This window comes from Phocoena phocoena, chromosome 2 (genome assembly GCF_963924675.1).
Source record: "Phocoena phocoena chromosome 2, mPhoPho1.1, whole genome shotgun sequence".
Classification (NCBI taxonomy): Eukaryota; Metazoa; Chordata; class Mammalia; order Artiodactyla; family Phocoenidae; genus Phocoena; species Phocoena phocoena.
In genome coordinates this window covers 63126046-63147134 of record NC_089220.1, presented here as the reverse complement: position 1 = coordinate 63147134, position 21089 = coordinate 63126046, and the positions used below count along the sequence as shown (strand labels likewise).

The 21089-nt window shown below is 41.9% G+C and overlaps 1 protein-coding gene across 2 annotated transcripts in view; it reads left to right on the top strand.

Annotated features, from left to right (window-relative positions):
* Nucleotides 1-19032, top strand: part of PRORP (protein only RNase P catalytic subunit) — a 123526-nt gene extending 104494 nt beyond the window's left edge. Inside the window, exons 6-8 of one of the 2 annotated variants that reach the window (XM_065872296.1) lie at nt 14635-14783; nt 17472-17667; nt 18830-19032. In XM_065872296.1, coding sequence (XP_065728368.1) covers nt 14635-14783; nt 17472-17667; nt 18830-18961 — 477 coding nt within the window. In that variant the 3' untranslated portion in view covers nt 18962-19032. The remainder of the gene's footprint in view (nt 1-14634; nt 14784-17471; nt 17668-18829) is intronic. The other variant, XM_065872297.1, reaches the window with a different exon arrangement.
* Nucleotides 19033-21089: the final 2057 nt, after the last annotated feature.

The following is a 21089-nucleotide window of genomic DNA, read 5'->3' as shown; positions in this document are numbered from 1 at the left end:
GTTAATGCTGAAAGATCAGCTGTTAACCTTATGGGGATTCCCTTGTGTGTTATTTGTTGTTTTTCCCTTGCTGCTTTTTTTTTCTTTTTTTTTTTTTTGTGGTATGCGGGCCTGTCACTGTTGTGGCCTCTCCCGTTGCGGAGCACAGGCTCCGGACGCACAGGCTCAGCGGCCATGGCTCACGGGCCTAGCCGCTCTGCAGCGTGTAGGATATTCCCAGACCGGGGCACGAACCTGTGTCCTCTGCATCGGCAGGCGAACTCTCAACCACTGTGCCACCAGGGAAGCCCTCCCTTGCTGCTTTTAATATGTTTTCTTTGTATTTGATTTTTGATAGTTTTGATTAATATGTGGCTTGGTGTGTTTCTCCTTGGATTTATCCTGTATGGGACTGTCTGTGCTTCCTGGACTTGATTGACTATTTCCTTTCCCATATTAGGGAAGTTTTCAACTATAATCTCTTCAAATATTTTCTCAGTCTTTTTCTTCTTCTGGGACCCCTATAATTTGAATGTTGGTGCATGTAGTGTTGTCCCAGAGGTCTCTGAGAGTGTCCTCAATTCTTTTCATTCTTTTTTCTTTATTCTGCTCTATGGTAGTTATTTCTACTATTTTATCTTCCAGGTCATTTATCCATTCCTCTGCCGCAGTTATTCTGCTATTGATTCCTTCTACAGAATTTTAAATTTCATTTATTGTGTTTTTCATCATTGTTTGTTTGCTCTTTAGTTCTTCTAGGTTCTTGTTAAACGTTTCTTGTATTTTCTCCATTCTATTTCCAAGATTTTGGTTCATCTTTACTATCATTACTCTGAATTCTTTTTCAGGTAGACTGCCTATTTCCTCTTCATTTGTTAGGTCTGGTGGATTTTTATCTTGCTCCTTTATCTGCTGTGTGTTTTTCTGTCTTCTCATTTTGCTTATCTTACTGTGCTTGGGGTCTCCTTTTTGCAGTCTGCAGGTTTGTAATTTCCCTTGTTTTTGGTGTCTGCTCCCAGTGGCTAAGGTTGATTCAGTGGGTTGTGTAGGCTTCCCGGTGGAGGGGACTAGTGCCTGTGTTCTCGTGGATGAGGCTGGATCTTGTCTTTGTGTTGGGCAGGACCGCATCCGGTGGTGTGTTTTGGGGTGTCTGTGACCTTATTATGATTTTAGGCAGCCTCTCTGCTAATGCGTGCGGTTGTGTTCCTGTCCTGCTAGTTGTTTGGCATAGAGTGTTCAGCTCTGGAGGTTGCTCATCGTTTAGTGGAGCTGGGTCTTAGTGTTGAGATGGAGATCTCTGGGAGGGCTTTTGCTGTTTGATATTATGTGGATCCAGGAGGTCTCTGGTAGACCAATGTCCTGCACTTGGCTCTCCCTTCTCAGAGGCACAGGCCTGACACATAGCCAGAGCACCAAGACCCTTTTGGGAGGTCAGAGGTCTTCTGCCAGTGTTCAGTAGGTGTTCTGTAGGAGTTGTTCCACATGTAGATGTATTTTTGATGCATTTGTGGGGAGGAAGGCGATTTTCACGTCTTAATCCTCCGCCATCTTGAAAGTCTCCCTTACAGAATTTTTATGAGAGGTTTTTTTGGGGGTTTTGCCTTCTCCTTTTGTAGTCTTCGCTTTTTCAGGTTTTTGTTTTCTTTAGTTGTTTTAGAGTCTAACATTTTGCAGGCTCTCCACAGCTGTCTGATAATTCTTTGCTGTCTGCTTATGGTTAATGATGATCTAAAGAGCTGATTGGAAGCTCTGACTGTGTAGGTGGGGCTTGTTGCAGTTGACTTCACCAGCCGGGTGAACTGGGTGGGTCATTTGTTGGGGAATTCCCAATAATCAGAATCTTTAGGTTTTTTTTCCTTTTTCACTGGTCATATTCCCCAGAGGAGAGTTTTCAGTCCTCTGACTGCAGGGTAAAGGCCTTCCTGCCAGCGTTCTGAGGGCCAATCAGGGGGGGAAAATCTGAGTTTCTCTGCATTTTGCTTTCAATATGCATGCATTCACTTAATCTCTACTTTCAGTATGGTGATCACACTGTCACATGTGCTTGGTATGCCAGGCTAGATTTCCTCTGACTTACCACATCCTCGTAATGAATCTTCAGACTTCCCTCCCCCACCCCAGCAGGGGCAATATGGATGGGGGCAGGGGCACACAAATCTAGGAATCGAAATTTTCTTCAGCAGCTTTTACCTGATTCTCCTTAGTTAACCACACACCCCCATTTAGCCTCCCCCCTTTGCTTCTAGTTCTGGAGTCTTGAGAGGTTGGGTTGGATCTTAGCTGACCCATCTTCAAATTTGACTCCGTTGGATCTGCAGGGTCGGTTACCACTTGTCTGTCTGCTTTCCAGCTTCCAGATTTTACTGATGTTGTCTCCCCTCTTATTCTCCATGTTTCTGTGGGTTTGTCATTTTAGAAAGACTCTGTATTATAGTTTTATTGGGAGTTTCAAGTGGGATTAAGTTTAGATGCACATGTTCTTTTTGCCTTCTAAACCTGAACGTTTATGTTCTACTCAACATGTTGAGAGATAAACACAAAAATCACCCAAGTCTATGATAATACCAAAAGAATCTTTCTTTTCTTTCTCTTTTTAAATTTTATTCTCTTTCCTTTCCTTTTCTTTTGTGTTGTTCTTTTTTCGGCAGGGGCGGGGGGGGTTTGGGGGGATCAGTAGGGCTTGGGAGGTCTAAATTTACTAATCCAGACTGTACTGTCTAATAATAGCTAATATTTATTGAATATTTTTCCATGTGCTTTGTATCTACATGCATCGAAATTAATCTCCATAATAAGCCAGTTTGTCTCTCCATTTTACCAATGTTGAAACAGAGGCTCAAGAGGAAATGTAACAGAGGTCCACACAGCTCTGACCTCGTAGAACCAAAATTTGAACCCAGGCAGCTGGACGCTAAAGATTGTGCTCTTAATTACTATTACTATTTTATTACTTAATCACTATGCTATTAAATAGTAGATATAAATTGGAAAAGTCTCTTTTATGTCTCTATTAGTTTCGTTTACTGTGTAAACCCTTCTACTGTACAGATAGACAGCTTGGAACATTAACTGGAGATGTCCAAGGTATCTTTTATATACCTAGGTGTTTTTTATGTTTTGAACTGACAGGGCTGTTCCAGAAATAAAAGCAAATTGCTATAGTGTACAATTGTGTATGGCTCTGTACCAAGACAAAAGCTGTGTGAAGCAGTGCAGGCATGGAGAAGCTACACAAAATTTCAGTCCTCCAGAGCCCTACTTATCATATTCTTTCTCTTTTAGTCATTAAATGGTGGCTTATGAGCCTGAAAGTGTTTACATACTTTCCCAGTGTGAACAAATTATTCCCTGTACATGGACGGGATCTAGAACCCTAGGAGAAGTTTTTAATTAACTTTTTTTTTTTTTTTTTTTTGCGGTACGCGGACCTCTCACTGTTGTGGCCTCTCCCATTGCGGAGCACAGGCTCCGGACGCGCAGGCTCAGCGGCCATGACTCACGGGCCCAGCCGCTCCGCGGCATGTGGGATCTTCCTGGACCGGGGCATGAACCCGTGTCCCCTGCATCGGCAGGCGGACTCTCAACCACTGCGCCACCAGGGAAGCCCTAATTAACTTTTAAAAGTGGAAATTAATATGCATCAGAATAAGTTAATTTAATCTTCCTGAAATTAGTTTTCAGTCTTCAAAATACTATCCTTTCCTGCCTCACAGTGATCAAGGAAACACAGATATTTTACAGAAAAACTAAAAAGACCAAAGAATGCATGTAAATGTTTGGAGAAAAGTCACACTATGAGTCAGGAGCCAAATCTGCTGTCTTCTAGACAGCTCTGACTCTCAGCTGGATGGGGAAATCCATCCAGCTTAATGTTCTGAACATTTAGAAAATGTTCAATCATTTTCTAAAAGGCTGGATAACTGTGTGGATGCTAATGGCATAGACTGGAGAAGACATGGCAGGCAGGAAACACATCCCACACTTGACAGGATGTTCCCAAGTCAGGAAGGGCATTTCTCTTCCTTAGTAGAATTGTTTCATTGATTAAAGACAACATGAGATCATTGAAATCTCCCTAAAATATCAATGACTAAAGAAAGCAGGATATAGGACACGGTGAGTCTCATATAAACCAGTGGGATCATTTATGACATCATAATAAAGTAGTAGTATTTTGTGTATATACTTTCTTCCAAGAGATTCAAAGAGCTTTATAGACTCAGTCAGTCATCAGAGTTTTAAATCTGTGCTTAAAGCACATGGTCCCAGAGGTGGGAGCAGGACTCCAGCTCAGTGTCAGCCTCTCCTTTCTGGAACTATGCCACCAGGCTTATGAAATTTCCACTCCTTGAATACCACCCGGTGAAAGCTTCCCCCTCTCTCCTCACCCCAGCTTCTGCTGCTTCTCTAAAACACTTCCTTTTCTCACCTTATTCCAATACTCCTATCTTCATTAAATGCTCATCTGGATCTTACATGGTATACAGCGCTTGAACAGTTCAGCATGGAAATATCATTGACCTTTAAGTAAAGAGTGATATTTCTTCCTTCCACTGTCTCTGGCAAGCAGCAGTAACTCAAAAACGTAGAACTGAGACTGAGACTACCAGTGAGTAGCTGGCAGATGAAAACATGGTGAGAGCCTTGAGCCACAACCTTGGTGAGTTTCCTGCACTCTCCTCCTTGGTGGCATTTCCAGAGGTACACAGAAAAATGGTGAATTCAGCATTCACTCAAGGACTATTTCTAAGACAGGGATTCTCTTTCTAAAACATAGTTCAAGAGAAAAGTGAAAGGAACAAAGACAAAGAAGAGAATGAAACTGGATATTAGCTTACCTGCAGCCTGTAGGAACATAGAAACAAGTAGAAAACTCCATTGTTCTAGTATAAGTTATGACTTCCCTTGTTTCTTCTGCTGTTAACTTTGTGGAATGCACAGTGCATCAGTTACAAACACTGTGTTTGTGGTCTTCTGAGTTTGACAACACTGCCTCCATAGAGTTCATCAATCATTGTGCCCTGAAGTGGTTTCATTTTGTCTTAGTTTGTAGGAAACAATTGTCAAAATTAATTAATGCATGAAAGAAAATGATCCAAAGAGTCTTTATTTTCTTTTCCTACTTTCTCTTGTCTGCCTTTGACTTAACACCATCATATCCTGAAAGACACCCAGACTCCAATGGGAAACCCCCCCGGACCATCCATCCTAGTTCATGCCCCATGTTGCCATGAGGTTGTCTTTAGTGAAGCAATAGCATAAAAAGTGGACATGTGTTTCCTGGCTTTAGGGTTCCAAATGACCAGTGTGTAACTGGTGTGTAATCGGTATCTTTTCATGTTGGAACAATATGCAGGCTATTTGTGGTTGTTTTAAGAATTTCTCTTTGATTTTTTATGGAATTTAAAGTTTTTCTACTTATAAATAACTCAAAGTAGTCGCTTTAATGTCAACATTCTGTTTAAAATTAATCTGCTTTCCTTCCCCAGCTCAGGTGCTGAACTACAGGTGTGTGTGTGTGTGTGTGTGTGTGTGTGTGTGTGTGTAAAGAGGGGGCAGCTCAAAGATGAAATCACCTCATGTCCTCCTTGGTGTGAGCACTTGCATGGCTTTATCTGAGAAAAGTGAGGCCTCCAAAAGCTTAGACCCATCGAGTGCATGAGGCCTTGCTCCTCAAACATGCTACCTGGTTGCAATTTGCACCTATAACAGCTTCTAACTGTTTCCAGGGAGAATAATTTCTACTTTAATCAAGCTCCCCTTCTATAGCAGATCCTTTAAAGAAAACTGTCCAGGGCTGAGTGCAAGAATCTTCAAACTTTCCTTGGTTCCTGAGAGCACTTGACACTCATTCATTTCGCACATCGAATAGCAGCATCAGAAGCTGCCAGGGAATGACACTGGGTGCAGTGTCCACGAAGTGCTGGGCTCTAACAGCAGAAGAGAATTGGGGGGCTGCTCCTAAGGCTAAGATAAGTAGAGCTTCTCACAGTTCCCTCACTGATTCATTAAAGGGGGGCAGGGAGGTTGGACAGAAGGTGGAGAGAGAGGTAGTTGAGGAAGGAAACAGACTGCAGCATTAAAATGCAGCCCCCTGGGACCACCTTATCAAATAGACCCCTAGGTGTTTCCTGAAGTCATTAAAAGGAAGAGACATTGTCAGAGAGAGCCTGCCCTGAAAGCCAGGTGGTTTGGAGATCATTTCTCCAAAAATCTTTTCATTTTACAAATTGCGAGTGATGACATTTTACATGTTTGTTGATGATGACTTGATAAATGACAACGCTGTTAAGGAGGGTCGGGGGCACCTTATTCACATTTTAGAATTAAAGAGATCTGAACAAATAAATGAGATAGGAATTTGGAATTCCTGACTCAGGCCAGAACCCCAAACCACAGATCTTATACTATATAAATATCAATTTGGACTGGTATCTTTAATAGTAAATAGATAGAGTGATATTAGATGACTGATGTTTCCATTATGGTTCCACCTGGAAATGCCTTTTGACCAAATGTTTACGTGGAGCAAGGGGCAGCCGATCAATTGTTATCCTGATCATTATCCCACACTGCAGCCAGGATGCAGAGGGCTGTAAATCTCCCCATTGTCCCCGCTGCTGCCACCTCCAGCCTCGCCTGGGCTTTTGCGCTTTTACATCCGCAGTCCGCTTGGCTCCCACTCCCAGTCTCGCGCCAGCTGCATCTCATCTGCGCCACAGGCAGCCCTCAAGCCTCCTCTACCACCCCCTCCAGCCTCCCTGGGCCACTGACTCACGTGTGGCACACAGAAAATGGAAGCTATCAGGAGGAATGACCTCACGTGTTGACGTAGTCACCGCACACAGGTGCACCAACCACGCAATCAAACCAACGAGCCTGTGCTCAAACTCACCTCGGTGCAAGAGGTATTCTCATTGCCTGTTCTCTAGATCTCCCCCTTTCTCAGAACCTTGTTCTCGCAATTATCCCTTCTATGCCTGTATCTTCAGCCTCTACCTTGCTATTGACTTTTTCGGACCAGAAGAGAAACATTCTCAAGTCTCTTCCACCTTAAAAAAACAAAACCAAAACCTCTTCCTTACTCAGTGAAGCTTCTGGAAGGTTGGAGGTTCTAAAGAGGCCACACCACTCAGTATCTGAAATGAAAAGCATAATTGATTGTGATTTTTGGTAAGCAAAAAAGAGCCGTGCTTGTAAGACAGTCTCTCTGGACAAAGTAGACTGCAGCTTTATATAGAGAGTTTAGGAAACCAAGTGAATTCACCATCCTGCCCCCCATGGCATCATCAAAGTGCCGCCTCTGGGGTGCAGGCCATGTTTTGGTGTTTCTGTAGCGCTGATGCCTCATCTCTCCTTCCTTCTTGAAACGCTCCTTATAGTCTTTCTGAGAGACTGGTCACTGTCTCCTGGTTTTCTTCTATCTCTCTGGCCATTCCTCCGCTTCCATTAATGGCTTTTCTTATAACTCTATCATTTAAGTAATAGTATTACTCAGTTTTCATCCTCTGCTCCTTTCCTTCTGAGTCTGTTAGACCTCTTCCATTTGCTGGTGGCGCCTGCCCATATGTGTTTCCTGATGACTCCAAATCTTTATTTTATCTCAAAGCCCTCTCCTAAATGAGTCACCTGACTGGCTGCCCATTGGGCATCTCCCGCCTGGGGATATCACGAGCTCCGCCTCTCATAGACCCTGTCTTACTGCCATCATCCATCCAGTTGTCCAACTCTTCCTTGGTTTATTCCTCTCCCTGTTTCCTACATTCAGTCAATGACTAAGTCTGATCAGTTCTGCTTTACTCACAGAGGGCTCCCTTCTCTCCATCCTTACTGCCAGCACCTCAGTTCTCATTATCTGTTACCTGAATTACTGCAGAAGCCCCCTTACTTGATCTCCCTATTCTAGTCCAGCCTTCTTGCAATCCACAATTTTGACCTCTAAATGGGTAGTCATGTCACACTCCTGTTTAAATCCTTTGTTTTTCTCCACTGCTTTCAGGTGGTAAAAGATTCCTTATCATGGTTTACACGGACCCCTGTGATCTGACCCCTACAGTCATTTCCAGCCTTATATCTCACACTCCCTGTGTCAACCTCCCACACCTTGGCGGTTCCCTGAATTCAGCACGCTAATAAAGAGCCCCCACCTTCAACATGCTGCTTCTTGTCCTTGGAAACTCCCATTCCTTGCCTGGATTAATTCATCTGAAAACACAGCTCAGCCGTTGCTTCCTTTGTGGCGACTTCCCTGACCACTGTCCCTACCCCTGGTCTGATTTAAGTGCCCATTCTTTGTCCTCCTCCTTAGCACTTTTTACATCACATTACAGTCATTTGACTGCAACCTCCTGGAGGCTAAGGATAAATGTGTCTTTATATCGGTATCTGCATCCCCAGCACCCTCTGCCTAGTGACTGGCAGAGAAGTTGTTCATTTTTGATGAATGAACTGACCTTTTCACTTTATCAGGGCCACAATTTTAAATGTACACATGCACACTTATACATACCAAAAAAACCCTTGAATCTGATCAAGTCTCTAGGTCTAACTACCAATTTATAGGAAACATAGAAAGACTAGAGAATATGTTACATGATACCACAGGGATGCTGTTAGCAAAATCTAAATGTGGGAACTTCCATCAGACTAGCATTTCTTTAACTGCAGTCAAGCAATCGCAATGTATGGAGTTCTTTTAGATGCCGATTTTTTAAAAATATGTAACCTAGAGAAATAGAAATACTGATTGTATGTTTGATATTAAGGAATTATTGTTAATTTTTTTAGATGTGATAATGGTATTATGCTTATTTTTTTAAGAGTCCTTATACTTAGAAATACATTCTGACATATTCACAGTTGAAATGATAATGATGTCTAGGATTTGTTTCAGAATAATCCGAGGCAGAAGTAGGTGCGGATATAGATGAAATTGGATTGGCCATGACCTGATAATATTGAAGCTGGGTGATGGGCACATCATCCTATTCTGCTTATTTTTGTTTGTATTTAAAATTTTCTGTAGTAAAACTTTTTATTGTGGTAAAATATACATAACGTACGATGTATCATTTTAACCATTTTCAAGTGTATGATTCAGTGGCATTAAGTACTTTACGTTGTTGTGCAACAATCCCCGTCATCCATCTCCAGAACTTCTTCATCTTCCCAGACTGAAACTCTGTACTCATTAAACAATAACTCCTTATTTCCCCTTCTCTGGCCCCTGGCAACCACCATTCTATTTTCTGTCTCTGTGAATTTGACTACTCTAGGTAACTCGTATAAATGAAATCATACAATATTCATCCTTTTGTGTCTGACTTATCGTCTTCAGGGTTCATCCAAGACCAAACCGGGCCTTCATAGGAAGGATAAAGGAGTATGTGACAAATATCCATGTGTACAGAATGGTCGGTATCCTGGAAAAGGCCATCCTCCCCTTGAGACTCTGAACAGGGATTAGGTTTAAATGAGAGAGATGTGGAAGAGTTTCCTTGAGCTTAGGGCAGTCCTGATGACAGAAGCCAAGATCCACTCTGGGGGACTTCCATGGTGGTGCAGTGGATAAGACTCCATGCTCCCTGGGGCTTCCCTGGTAGCGCAGTGGTTGAGAGTCCGCCTGCCGATGCAGGGGACACGGGTTCATGCCCCGGTCCGGGAATATCCCACATGCCGCGGAGCGGCTGGGCCCGTGAGCCATGGCCGCTGAGCCTGTGCATCTGGAGCCTGTGCTCCACAACGGGAGAGGCCACAGCAGTGAGAGGCCTGCATACCGCAAAAAAAAAAAAGACTCCATGCTCCCATTGCAGGGGCCCCGGGTTTGATCCCTGATCAAGGAACTAGATCCCACATGCATGACACAACTAAGAGTTTGCATGCCACAACTAAGGAGCCCGTGTGCCGCAACTAAGGAACTGGCGAGCCACAACTAAGGAGCCTGCCTGCTGCAACTAAGACCCGGTGCAAGCAAATAAATAAATAAATGCTAAAGGGAAAAAAAAAAGATCCACTCTGGGATGTTCTCAACCTGGAGAACCCAGAGATGGTGAGGACAATTCTGGACTTGCCTAAGGAGTCTGGAATCTGAGCCACACAGTAGAGCAAAATGCACAGTACAGCTGATTCTAGAGAATATTTAAAATTCCAAATTGATTCCAGAACTCTGGGTACTCAGTATCTCAAGGTTAAGCTGGAATCAGATCTCACTCACCTCCCCTCCCACATTGCTCCTTAAGATGTCTAAAGGATGATTCTCCAAAAACCAGAAGAGTAAAAACAAGTTGCAGCTTAATATTTGGTGCAAACATTTTCTGGTTTGGCTTCTATTCTAATTTGTTTTGTCTCTGGTAGGAATACATAAGAGGGTTTTTTTTTTTTTTAATTCACAAGTGACATTACTCATAAGTGACTTACTTTTGGCATAAAACTTCTGAAAGGTAGTTCCTGAGCTTAGGGTAAAAATACAATTGGCAGAGCTACATGTGGTAGAAATAAGTGCATAGGGATGCTCAGGAAATAGAAAAGCTGCCTGAGAGGTGGGAGAGGCCAATGAGAGCAAGAGCTTTCCTGAGTAATCCTAAATAGCAAGTGTAACTTCCTCTCCCTATTCTTAACTTTTTACCTCCCCCTCTGCAGTCTCTGACATTTCCTGAGTTGTGTGGACTGTAGATCTTCAAAACTCTAAAGTCTTTGGGATTTGATGTCTACAGACATTAGAAGTTCTATGCCAGTTCTTCCAGCAAGATAACTATAATCAATATGCCTCGTATATAGGAATATTCATTACAGGGTAAGTTCAGGAAGGAGGGTTTTGGAAACAACCCAAATATCCATCGACATGAATAGATAAACAAAATGTTGTATATACACACAATGGAATACTATTCAGGCTTAAAAAGGAATAGAATTCTGGTATGTGCTCTGTCTTTTAATTGATGTATTAAAACCCTTTGTATTTTATGTTATTATTGATACGTTAGGGCTTACGCCTGCCATTTTATTTTTTGTTTTCTATCATCTCTGTTTTCTGTTTCTGTTTTATTTTTCCTGCCTTCCTGTGGGCTACTTTAACTTTTTTTAGAATTCCATTTTTATGTGTCTATAGTGGGTATTTTGTTTTGTTTTTTAATCATGTTTTTGAGTATACTCTTTGTATAGCCTTTTTTTTTTTTTTTGCGGTACGTGGGCCTCTCACTGTTTTGGCCTCTCCCGTTGCGGAGCACAGGCTCCAGAGGCGCAGGCTTAGCGGCCATGGCTCACGGGCCCAGCTGCTGCGCGGCATGTGGGATCTTCCCGGACTGGGGCGCGAACCCGTGTCCCCTGCATCGGCAGGTGGACTCTCAACCACTGCGCCACCAGGGAAGCCCCTGTATAGCATTTTTAATGGTTGCTCTAGGTATTACATGTGTATACACACACACACATACACATATAACATTACAGTCTCCTGGTGTTATCACTCCAGCAGGTTTTCTGTGTTGCTAGACTGCATCTTTTCTGGTCCTTTGGCTAGTGAGAACTGGCCTTTGTTGGTCTTTTTTTTTGTTTGCATCCATTGGCATTTCCAGGTTGCTGGCTTCTTTATCTCCAAGTATAGGATATATGAGGCAAAAAGGAAATCCAAGCAACACCAACATGTCATTCCTCATGTCCCAAGGTCCCTAGCCAGTCTACCTTTTTGTCTCTACTTTTCAAAGTCTTACGTTTGTTTTATATATAACATCTGGGGTTTTAGTTGTACATGGTGGAAGAAATAGGGAAAAGTACATCCACTCCATCTTCCCAGAAGTGGAAATTTCTCCCCATTTTATTTTTGATCTAACATAGAATTAAGGTGAATTTACTTTTTCTTTACTATTCTGAGTATACCTATGACTCTGACCCAGCCCACTGGACCCAGCCTTGGAATTTACCCCAGAGGAAGTAGGCTCATAGCTAGATTGTCCACAGAATTTCAGGCAAGTGCCTCTATTCTGTACACTCATCTTTCTTTCCTGTGTCTTTATTCTCCCTTGTTTGCATCATTCTCAGAGAGCTGCTACTAGTAGAGACCTCTCAGCCACAAGATGGTGCCTCAGAGTAGTTCAGGGTAAGCCTTTTCTGCTGGTCCTTGGGCCCCTACCTTTAACTTAATATTAGTAAACTCAAGGCTATTTATCTAAACCAAGGTATAGATGTGAAGACCCAATTGTGTTTTTCTTTAAGCCATGTCTTCTCAAATGCATGGAATCAGTATCAAAAATTGGTTTTGTTTGATTTTTTTTTTGTATCTCTACAATAACTTTGTGGGAATTCATATAGGAATTTTTAGAAAGCAATCGTCATTCCTCTTAATGAATCCAGTTGTTATTTTGTATCTGGGCTCGTTGAAAATAATCTGTAATCTCAGCATAGCTTTAATAAAGGAATGTTATAAATGCACTTTGAAGGAGATGCACTCTCAATGTCTTTTGGGGTGTTTGAATCCATGAACCAAACTTTTTTAGTGAAGATGTTTACTTTTAATTACTAACCCAGCTTTTAAAATAGTGGCTTATAAGATTATGTAAAAATGCATAGAATAAATAGACTGGCAAAAACATGTTAGCAGTCTTTGGGTAGTGAGGTATGAGTGATTTCTTCTTTCGCCTTCTTGTCTATATTTTTCAAGTTTTCAATAATGAGCTACTTTTATGATAGATTAAAAATAGAGGTAGGCATATTCTTCAGCTAATCAGAAAATGTTTATTAACCATCCAGTATATGTAGAGCCAGCATATACATCTTCCCAGGCTTGATAGTTGGGTAAGAAAATTATTAGGCACTCCCTCACTAAAGGCAGGGGCCATGTCTTTCAAAATTTTGTAAGCTGTGATACCTACCATGTGCCTCATACATAGAGAGGCCTGGGAAATAACTGTTGAATGAACACAGAAGCCATTATTCATAGCTTTGAAGGGAAGAATTTTATTTTACTGGTCATAAAGCTTTGGGTCAGAGTCCTCACACTGGTCTTGATACACTTCTCTGCTTGAGTATCAGCTCACATTCAGTGGCCAACTTGTGTCTATTCTGTCCTTTAATTCTAGAACTAAGAATTCGTGATAATAAAACTCACTACTGTTTCCTAAAATAATAAGATTAGTAATGGAGTTGGATGGGCCAAAAAAATACATAAATCCAAAGCATTAAACAGTAATTTAAAAATTCAGCCCTTGTTAATTCATTATTAGACTAACAGGAGTCTGCATGTGTATTAGACATAACAGGTTCTCAAGCAATATTTGACAACTGACCAAATAAATAAATGAAATTTTATTGATCAGAGAATTTTAAATAATATCCTGAAAGTCTACATGGGAAGAAATTTATGAGTAAGGGGAAGCTAGACTAAAGAAAATGCCTTTTGTAACCAAGACCCAAGAAAATTAAGGATTTCTTCAGTGACTTTCAACTTGTGATTTTCGTAGGCCCAGCAGTTGTTGTTTTTTTTTAATAAAAAAATTTTTTTAAATTTTATTTACTTTTGGCTGCGTTGTGTCTTCATTGATGCACGTGGGCTTTCTCTAGTTGCGGCGAGTAGGGGCTACTCTTGGTTGTGGTGTGCAGGCTTCTCATTGCGGTGGCTTCTCTTGTTGCGGAGCATGGGCTCTAGGGTACACGGGCTTCAGTAGTTGTGGTGCGTGGGCTCAGTAGTTGTGGCACATGGGCTTCGTTGCTCCGCAGCATGTGGGATCTTCCCAGACCAGGGATCGAACCAGTGTCCCCTGCACTGGCAGGCAGATTCTTATCCACTGCACCACCAGGGAAGTCCCAGCCCAACAGTTTTTATAAATTACAGAACTTTTATACTTCTGATACACTATTATATAACTTAAGTTATAGTTTTTCATTAGCTTTTACATATTATACTTAGTAATACCCATTAATAGCTTAGTTTAATAGGTTGTACATAAAAGTAATCTATGGACTTTTCCTTATGAAATAATGAATGTAAGCAAGCTCACCAAAGTACTAGATTTACTAAAAATCCCAGTGTAAACTTTTGAGAGGAGTTCATGTGCGCACAAGACGTGGAAAGTGGAGAGAATGGGGAGTAGATTCACTGAGTGGAAAATAAGCTAGAGAATGGAAATTGACAGACCTTTGGGAGGAAAAAGGGATTTCAGTGAAAGGTAGCAGTCTCAGCAGAGTCATGACATGGAAAAGTTGACTGAAAAGTCAGAATTCTGGCCATTTACAAACTTAAAAAAAAAAAGTAGAACCCTTTACTCAAATGAAAGCCTATGCAGAATACCAATATATAAATACTGTATACAAAAGCTGAGCTGTTTGTGTTGAAACAAGGTTGGGAGTGTGTAGGAACCAAACCCCATCCTTCTTAGTCCCCCTACCTCTATCCCCATGAACTCTAGGGAACACGGTCTATGCTTAGAAACCTGCCCAGGTATCCAGTGTAGCCTGGCCGGTGGGCAGGTGTTAGACATTAAGTTGTGACAAGGGAGCATTTTCCTCATGCTTATTTGCAAAGATGGACTGTTATTTTAAGGAATGTTTTCTCACCTCTTACCGGAAAAGACTATTTGACCATTGAGATTACCATCTGCAAGAATCAATCCCCTTACTTGAGATTCTTCCCTTGACCCTCTTGGGGACTGGCTTTGTGTTTTTTAGCTCTTAGATGTGGTCTCTCAACTAGCCAAGCAGGATCTTCAAGTGCTGGTCCTGGGCCGGAAGCATATGTTAAAGCAGAATTCCCGGTGGAGGAAGGATGATATGGAAAAGGTGCAAAAGCAAGCCAGCTTTTTTTTTGCTGACAACATGTAGGTATTGAAGTTATTAAGTGAGTTACACTAGGCTCCAGTCATCTGCTTGTTACCTATTTTTTGCCATTTTTAAAAGTGCATGTGTGTGTACGTTTGTATGTATGTATATATATTCAGCCTCATTCCAAAAAAAAAATTTAAGACAGCTTACAAAAATATAGTTTTTACAGCAGGATAAACTTAAATAGATGAGGAAATCAGGTTAAAGGAGAAATGAGTTAAAGCCCAAAATGAGATTAGTACACAGAATGCATGCCATAAATTCCTAAATAGATCATTTAACAAATACGAGCACCTTCTGTGTTCTTGGAGAAACAGCAGTGAACAAGACCAAGTCCCTGCCCTCTTGTGACTTAACAGTAAACAAATAAACAGGTAATGTAATTCCAGGCAGTGATCAAAGCTGTGAAGACCATGAAGCAGAGTAAGGAGCTGGAAGGGGACTAGATCGGGGATAGGTCAGAGGGGAGTGGAAAAAGCCTTTGGGAGGGGACAGATCTGAAGGGAACGAGTGAGTCATTTGAGGACGGGGGAAGGGTGGTGGGAAGAAGCTACCAGGCAGAGGGAACAGCAAGTGTTGAAAAGGGCCTGAGGCAGGAATGAGGAAGGCTGGCAGACCAGTGTGGATGGGCTGGGGGCAGCAAGAGGGAAGGTTGTCAGTTCTGAGGTCCGAGAAAAGGCAGGGACCACATTGCAGAGTTCCTCGTGGACTCTGGATTTTATTCTCAATGTAAAGGGAATGTTGCTATGAGCTACAGCTTCCCAGGAAGCCAAAGGAACATGGAAAACATGGTCAGCGACAAAATATACAGTGTCCACAGAGTATGAAAAAGCAGCTGATCGGAAGGAGCACAGATCCACAACAGCACGTATTAACTTTCAGCATGCGTTTAGGTTTTCACACTGTTCATGCCGACAAAGGTTTACTTCCGACTTTGCACGGATAATGAGCGCACCTCAGCCCCAAGTCTAGGTTTCATTAGATTGAATGTTATAACTTCAAGGTTTGTCAGTATTCCCCAAATCATTTCTTCTTAAAAAGGTCAAATGGGGGAATTCCCTGGCAGTCCGTTGGGTAGGACTCGGCACTCACTGCCGTGGCCCAGGTTCAATCCCTGGTCGGGGAACTAAGAATCCTGCAGGCTGCACAGCGCGTTCCCCTCCTCCCCCGAAAACAAAGGTCAAATGGCACTCAGTGCACAAAGCTGGAAGCTAACCCCTCCTTCAGATCCCAAACCAAATCCCATTTTTCTTTAGCTAAGCCCTTTTATTTATTCATGGGAGGGGGTTGCTTCCATCTCTCCAGGACTATAAGACAATAATAATGCTCTTCATGCAGTCACCTTAGGCAATACTGGGTAAACCTTAAGAGCGCAGGCTTGGGAATGAATCCACCCAGGTTTAGATCATGGCCCTGCCGCTTCCTGTCTGGGAAGGCGTTTCCCTTCTCTGTGTTTTCTTTTCTTCATATGCAACCCTCATGAGGATTAAATGAGAAGATAACTTGCAAATCATACAGCACCAAGTACGTGGCAGGCGTATATGTTTGTTGCTGTCACCATCATCATTATTCTTCTTAGGTGGAAGAACTGGATAAATGCAGTGTTACAACCAAGAAGCCTGTTGGAAATTGGTCTCATGTTTGCTTTGGAGCCTGTATTTATTGCATACACTGAAGTTCCCAACCCAGTTGTAAAGATTGATTCAGGGACATTCTATGGCTTTGGATTTGAGTATTTACATTTGTAACATTAACTCTGTTTTCCATTAATGTGCCGAAGAAGCCTGTTCAACCACGCGGTAGAGAGCGCAGTATAGTGAATCCCCACGTGGCTGTCGCCCCGCTCCAACAGTCAACATCATTTGTTAACCTTGCTCCATACAACCTCCACATGTTTTCTCTTTTCTTTCCTCTCTCTTTTTCCTGGAGATTTTTCAGACAGATCCCAGTTGTTTTATCATTTCACTTGAAATACGTCAGTGTAAGGTAAACTTTAAAGGGTCCACTTCGGGTCATTTGGATCAAGGCATAGGGCTTATCACATGTTGCTGTCCAAATCTCCTGAGCCAAGGTAGCCACCACTGTTTTTACAGCACATGTATTCAAGTGGTCAGCGCTGATGTTGAGGGCCCATTGGCGGCTTTGTGCTCCTGGCTCTTCTCAAGTTGGAGATGCCTTTGGGTGCTGATCAGGATGACTACCCAGAAGCTGCTTGGGGATAACCAGTTTCCGCTTTGAGGTCAGCCCCTTACTTTTGCAAGAAATTGTCATCCTGCCCTGTTAGTATTATGAATTTGAGTGAGGAAAGGAGACGGGGAAAGGTGTGCTCTGTGGTAGATGACGCCAATAGGAAACACACCCTGGGAACACAGAGACCCAGCTTTTGAGTATGAAGAGAGAATTACTGTTAGAGTTCTCCATTCTAGTGGAAGAGCCCAGTTGAGCTGCCAAGAATCCCTAGCATTAGCATTCCTTTCCCCGTAGCCTTCCATCTGTGTTCTAGATAGTGTTGTCTACCAGCTAGGACTTGCAGGCGGCTCTTACGTATCACTAAGATCATGTCAGTTAAGAAAGCAGAACACTTCTGAGGAAAGCGAGTAAGAAGAAAACAGCATGGTGAAGAATGCTATTCTTTGCCTCTTTGGGCGTGTGCTTGATTGTGTTCTTTCTTATGCCTGACTCAGCTCAGAGGACGATCCATTCCTTCTGTATGCCACACTGCACTCGGGGAACCACTGCAAGTTTATCACAAAAGATCTGATGCGGGACCACAAGGCCTGTCTGCCTGATGCCAAGACCCAACGCCTGTTCTTTAAGTGGCAGCAGGGACATCAGCTGGCAATTGTTAGTAAGCATCCGGGATCAAAAGTAACTTTTCAGGTGTGTTACCTGTTCTCTACATAATGTCAGCAGAGCCAAGTAGATAGTAAGCATGCGGCATAGCCAAAGAATGTTGCAACTAGTTCTCAATGTTTTATTTTACTTTTAAATATTGATTGATTGATGTATTTGGCTGCACTGGGTCTTAGTTGTGGCATGCATGCAGGATCTAGTTCCCTGACCAGGGATCGAACCCAGGCCCCATGCATTGGGAGCACAGAGTCTTAACCACTGGACCACCCGGGAAGTCCCTCAATGTTTTATATTTCTCAGCTTTAGTTTGGTATTTGGAATTACCCAGATCCTAGAAACACAGAGTCTGCCAGAGCAAAGTTTTCATAGGCCAACCCCACGTTAATTGATATATTGAAAACACCTGAAATGTCATCAGTTGTGACATCAGTTATGTCATCAATTACAAATCCTCATATGTGTTTTTTATTCTCCTGTTTATTTGCAATAGCTCAAAATTCCTTATTTCTTATGGTTCATCATAACTTCTATTTCTGCTAAGTAACTCCTTTTTCCTGTTTAATCCACTGCTGTGGCACAGTCTCAGTTGAATTCTTTTTTGATTCTAGTTTAAATACCTGTAAGTACAAGGATTCCTCCTGTGTGAAAGCAAAGGGAGAAAATCTAAAGGCGAATTACGACAGAAAAATACACTAGCCAATGATAAATATGGTCCAGTGGTCAAAAAATATATGAAACAACATTTATAGGAAATATGGTATCAAATTACCACAGAGATACAGTCAGTCACTAACAGTTCTGTTAGTTTCAAGCGTACAGCAAAGTGATTCAGTTATACATATATATGCATATATATATATATTCTTTTTCAGATTCTTTTCCATTATAGGTTATTACAAAATATTGAGTGTAGTTCCCTGTGCTATACCGTAGGTCCTTGTTGTTTACCTGTTTTACATATAGTAGTGTGTATGTGTCAATCCCAACTCCTAATTTATCCCACCCCCTACGGCCCACCCCCCCCGGCATTCATCTTCACAGAGTTAGCTGCTCTTTCAAAATCCCTTGTTAAGTAAGACAGAGAATACATCTCTGAAGCAAACTGAGAAGCTGTCAGAAGAGAAAGGGAAATGGCTAGGTATTCCTTTAGTGTTGTTCTCAGTGTGTGGTTCCCTTTTAAATTCAACAGCATATTCTCATCTATGACACCGTGGTGCAAACAACGGGAGACTCGTGGCACATACCTTATGATGACGACGTGGTGGAAAGATATTCCTACGAAGTGCCAACCAAATGGCTTTGCCTTCACCGGAAGACATAAAGACTCTTACCCCCATGCTAAACTTGTGTTTGGGTGTCCTCTCGGTTGGCATCAGAGCTCTTAAGTTGATGGTTGATGCTTGTTTAGAGCATTGCTTCTGTCCTGTCTGATCTAGTTTGTCCTGTTTGGTCCAGTTGGTTTGCATATCAATAAATTGATTTTTTAATTAAATAAGATATAATATCTTTTCATAACCAGTTGCATTTTTTCCCCTAACATTTGTTAGGATTTGAGGCTTATCCAAAGTTGGGGAACTTGGTGCAGAGTGATACCTACCTTTCTCCTATTGAGCCAGCTATTCCACTTACTTGGGCAACAGGGTCTTCTGGTATCCATTTTGCTACCCTTCCAGGTCCACCAATAGCAGAACCAATCCATCTGGCCCCGGGTTCTGGGTTGTTTGTAAACCCTTTCTCCATTTCTGATATCATCTCATCCTCTATATGTTATCTCCTTCCCACACTGAATCACTTGTGGTCCGCTCTGATGAGCTGGCCCAGATGTCAGAGGTGTATTAGCAACTTCTACTTATCACCCAATGATTTGGGTTGGAGGAAAGGGGGCAATTCCTTCTCTTTAGATTATGATTGTTTCTTCTTCATCCTATAATGCCTTTTCCAGACTAATTCAACATTTTGTGAACACTATTAATTCCGTCACTTGGTATGAGGGCTTTCTAAAGTATATAGATTATTTTCATTTTATCAAGTTTGACTTACTTTACCAAAGTGAGTAAGTTGTTGCCTCTCTGTTTTACTCCCTTGCTAGGCAGCTTGTATCTTGATTTTAGCTGAAAATATTCGTGTCTGTAACACTTCATAACAGTTCTTTCCTTACTCATACGTACTGTACAATTTGATATTCAAGAGCAGACAAAACCAGTCTATGGTGATAAAAATCAGAATACTAGTTGCCTGAGGAAAAGGGCACAAGAGAATTTTGTGGGGGTGATGGAAAGTTCTGAGTGGTGCTGACATAGGTGTATGTATATATTAGTCAAATTCATCACACTAAACACTTAAAATTGATGGATTTACAACAACGTAACTGAAAAAAGTATGTTAGCATAAAAGTTATTTACATGAAAAAACAATGACTTCATTTATATCAAACAATGTACATGGATATAAGTAAGGTGTGTATTATGCACAGAGAGACAATCCAGGAAAAACAGAGGAGGGGATGTTTTACCTCCTTACGCCATTGTTGGATTCAACACTGCTGCCCCCTAGAGGAAGGGGCTCTCCAGACAAGTGCCTGATAAATTGAGGGCATTGAAAGATGCTGAGAATCGGAAAGCTCTCATAAATCCAACCTGTTTATCTTCTAGATTTCATGAACTACCTACTTAGAACACTGTGCTTTCAGCGAGCTAAACTTTTTTTTAAGAAACTATCCTAGTTTTAAGAAAATTAGGAAAGAAAGCATTTGTTAAATAAGCTTGTCTAAAAGCTTAATGCAAATTCCTCACAAGTTGCTCTAGAGATGGGAGAGGATACAAAAAGAATCGTAGAACTTCAGAGCAGGAGTGAACCTTGAAGAACATGAAGTCCAACAGTCGCATTTTATAGAGCAGGAATAGACCCAGGAAGATGCAATGGCTCCCTTGGATCCCACAGCTAGTTAGTAGAGACATTTCAACCATAACCCAGCTCTTCTGATTCTCAAGTCAAATAGTCTTTCTTCTACTGTACACTGTAACTTAGACTAGAGTAGTTCATAAAAACTCAGACAGACTGAATGGTAGAGCATCCGGTATGTAGATTTAGAAACTTTGTTAGCCACATAAGAGAAAGTGGGGAGAATGAGAGGAAGGGAACAGGCAGGACGACCTCTTCAAGGGCCCACGTTTCCATGGTGGCTCATCAGGGTAGAAAATTGTGTTAGAGAAACTACATTATTTTTGAACTCTTTAATACCATTCCAAAACAAAACCCTAATTTCTGCTTGAGGTAAATTGAGGTGCATCTGTCACTTGTCCGGGAGCAGGGCAATTCTAGGGCGCTCAGAATCAATCGCACTGACACGGAACTTTGGAGAGTTCAGGGATTCTCTGAATGGAGGCAGCTGGTACCCAACACTTAGGCTGCCTTTTGTATTCTGATCACCTGAGTGAGACAAAAGCTAC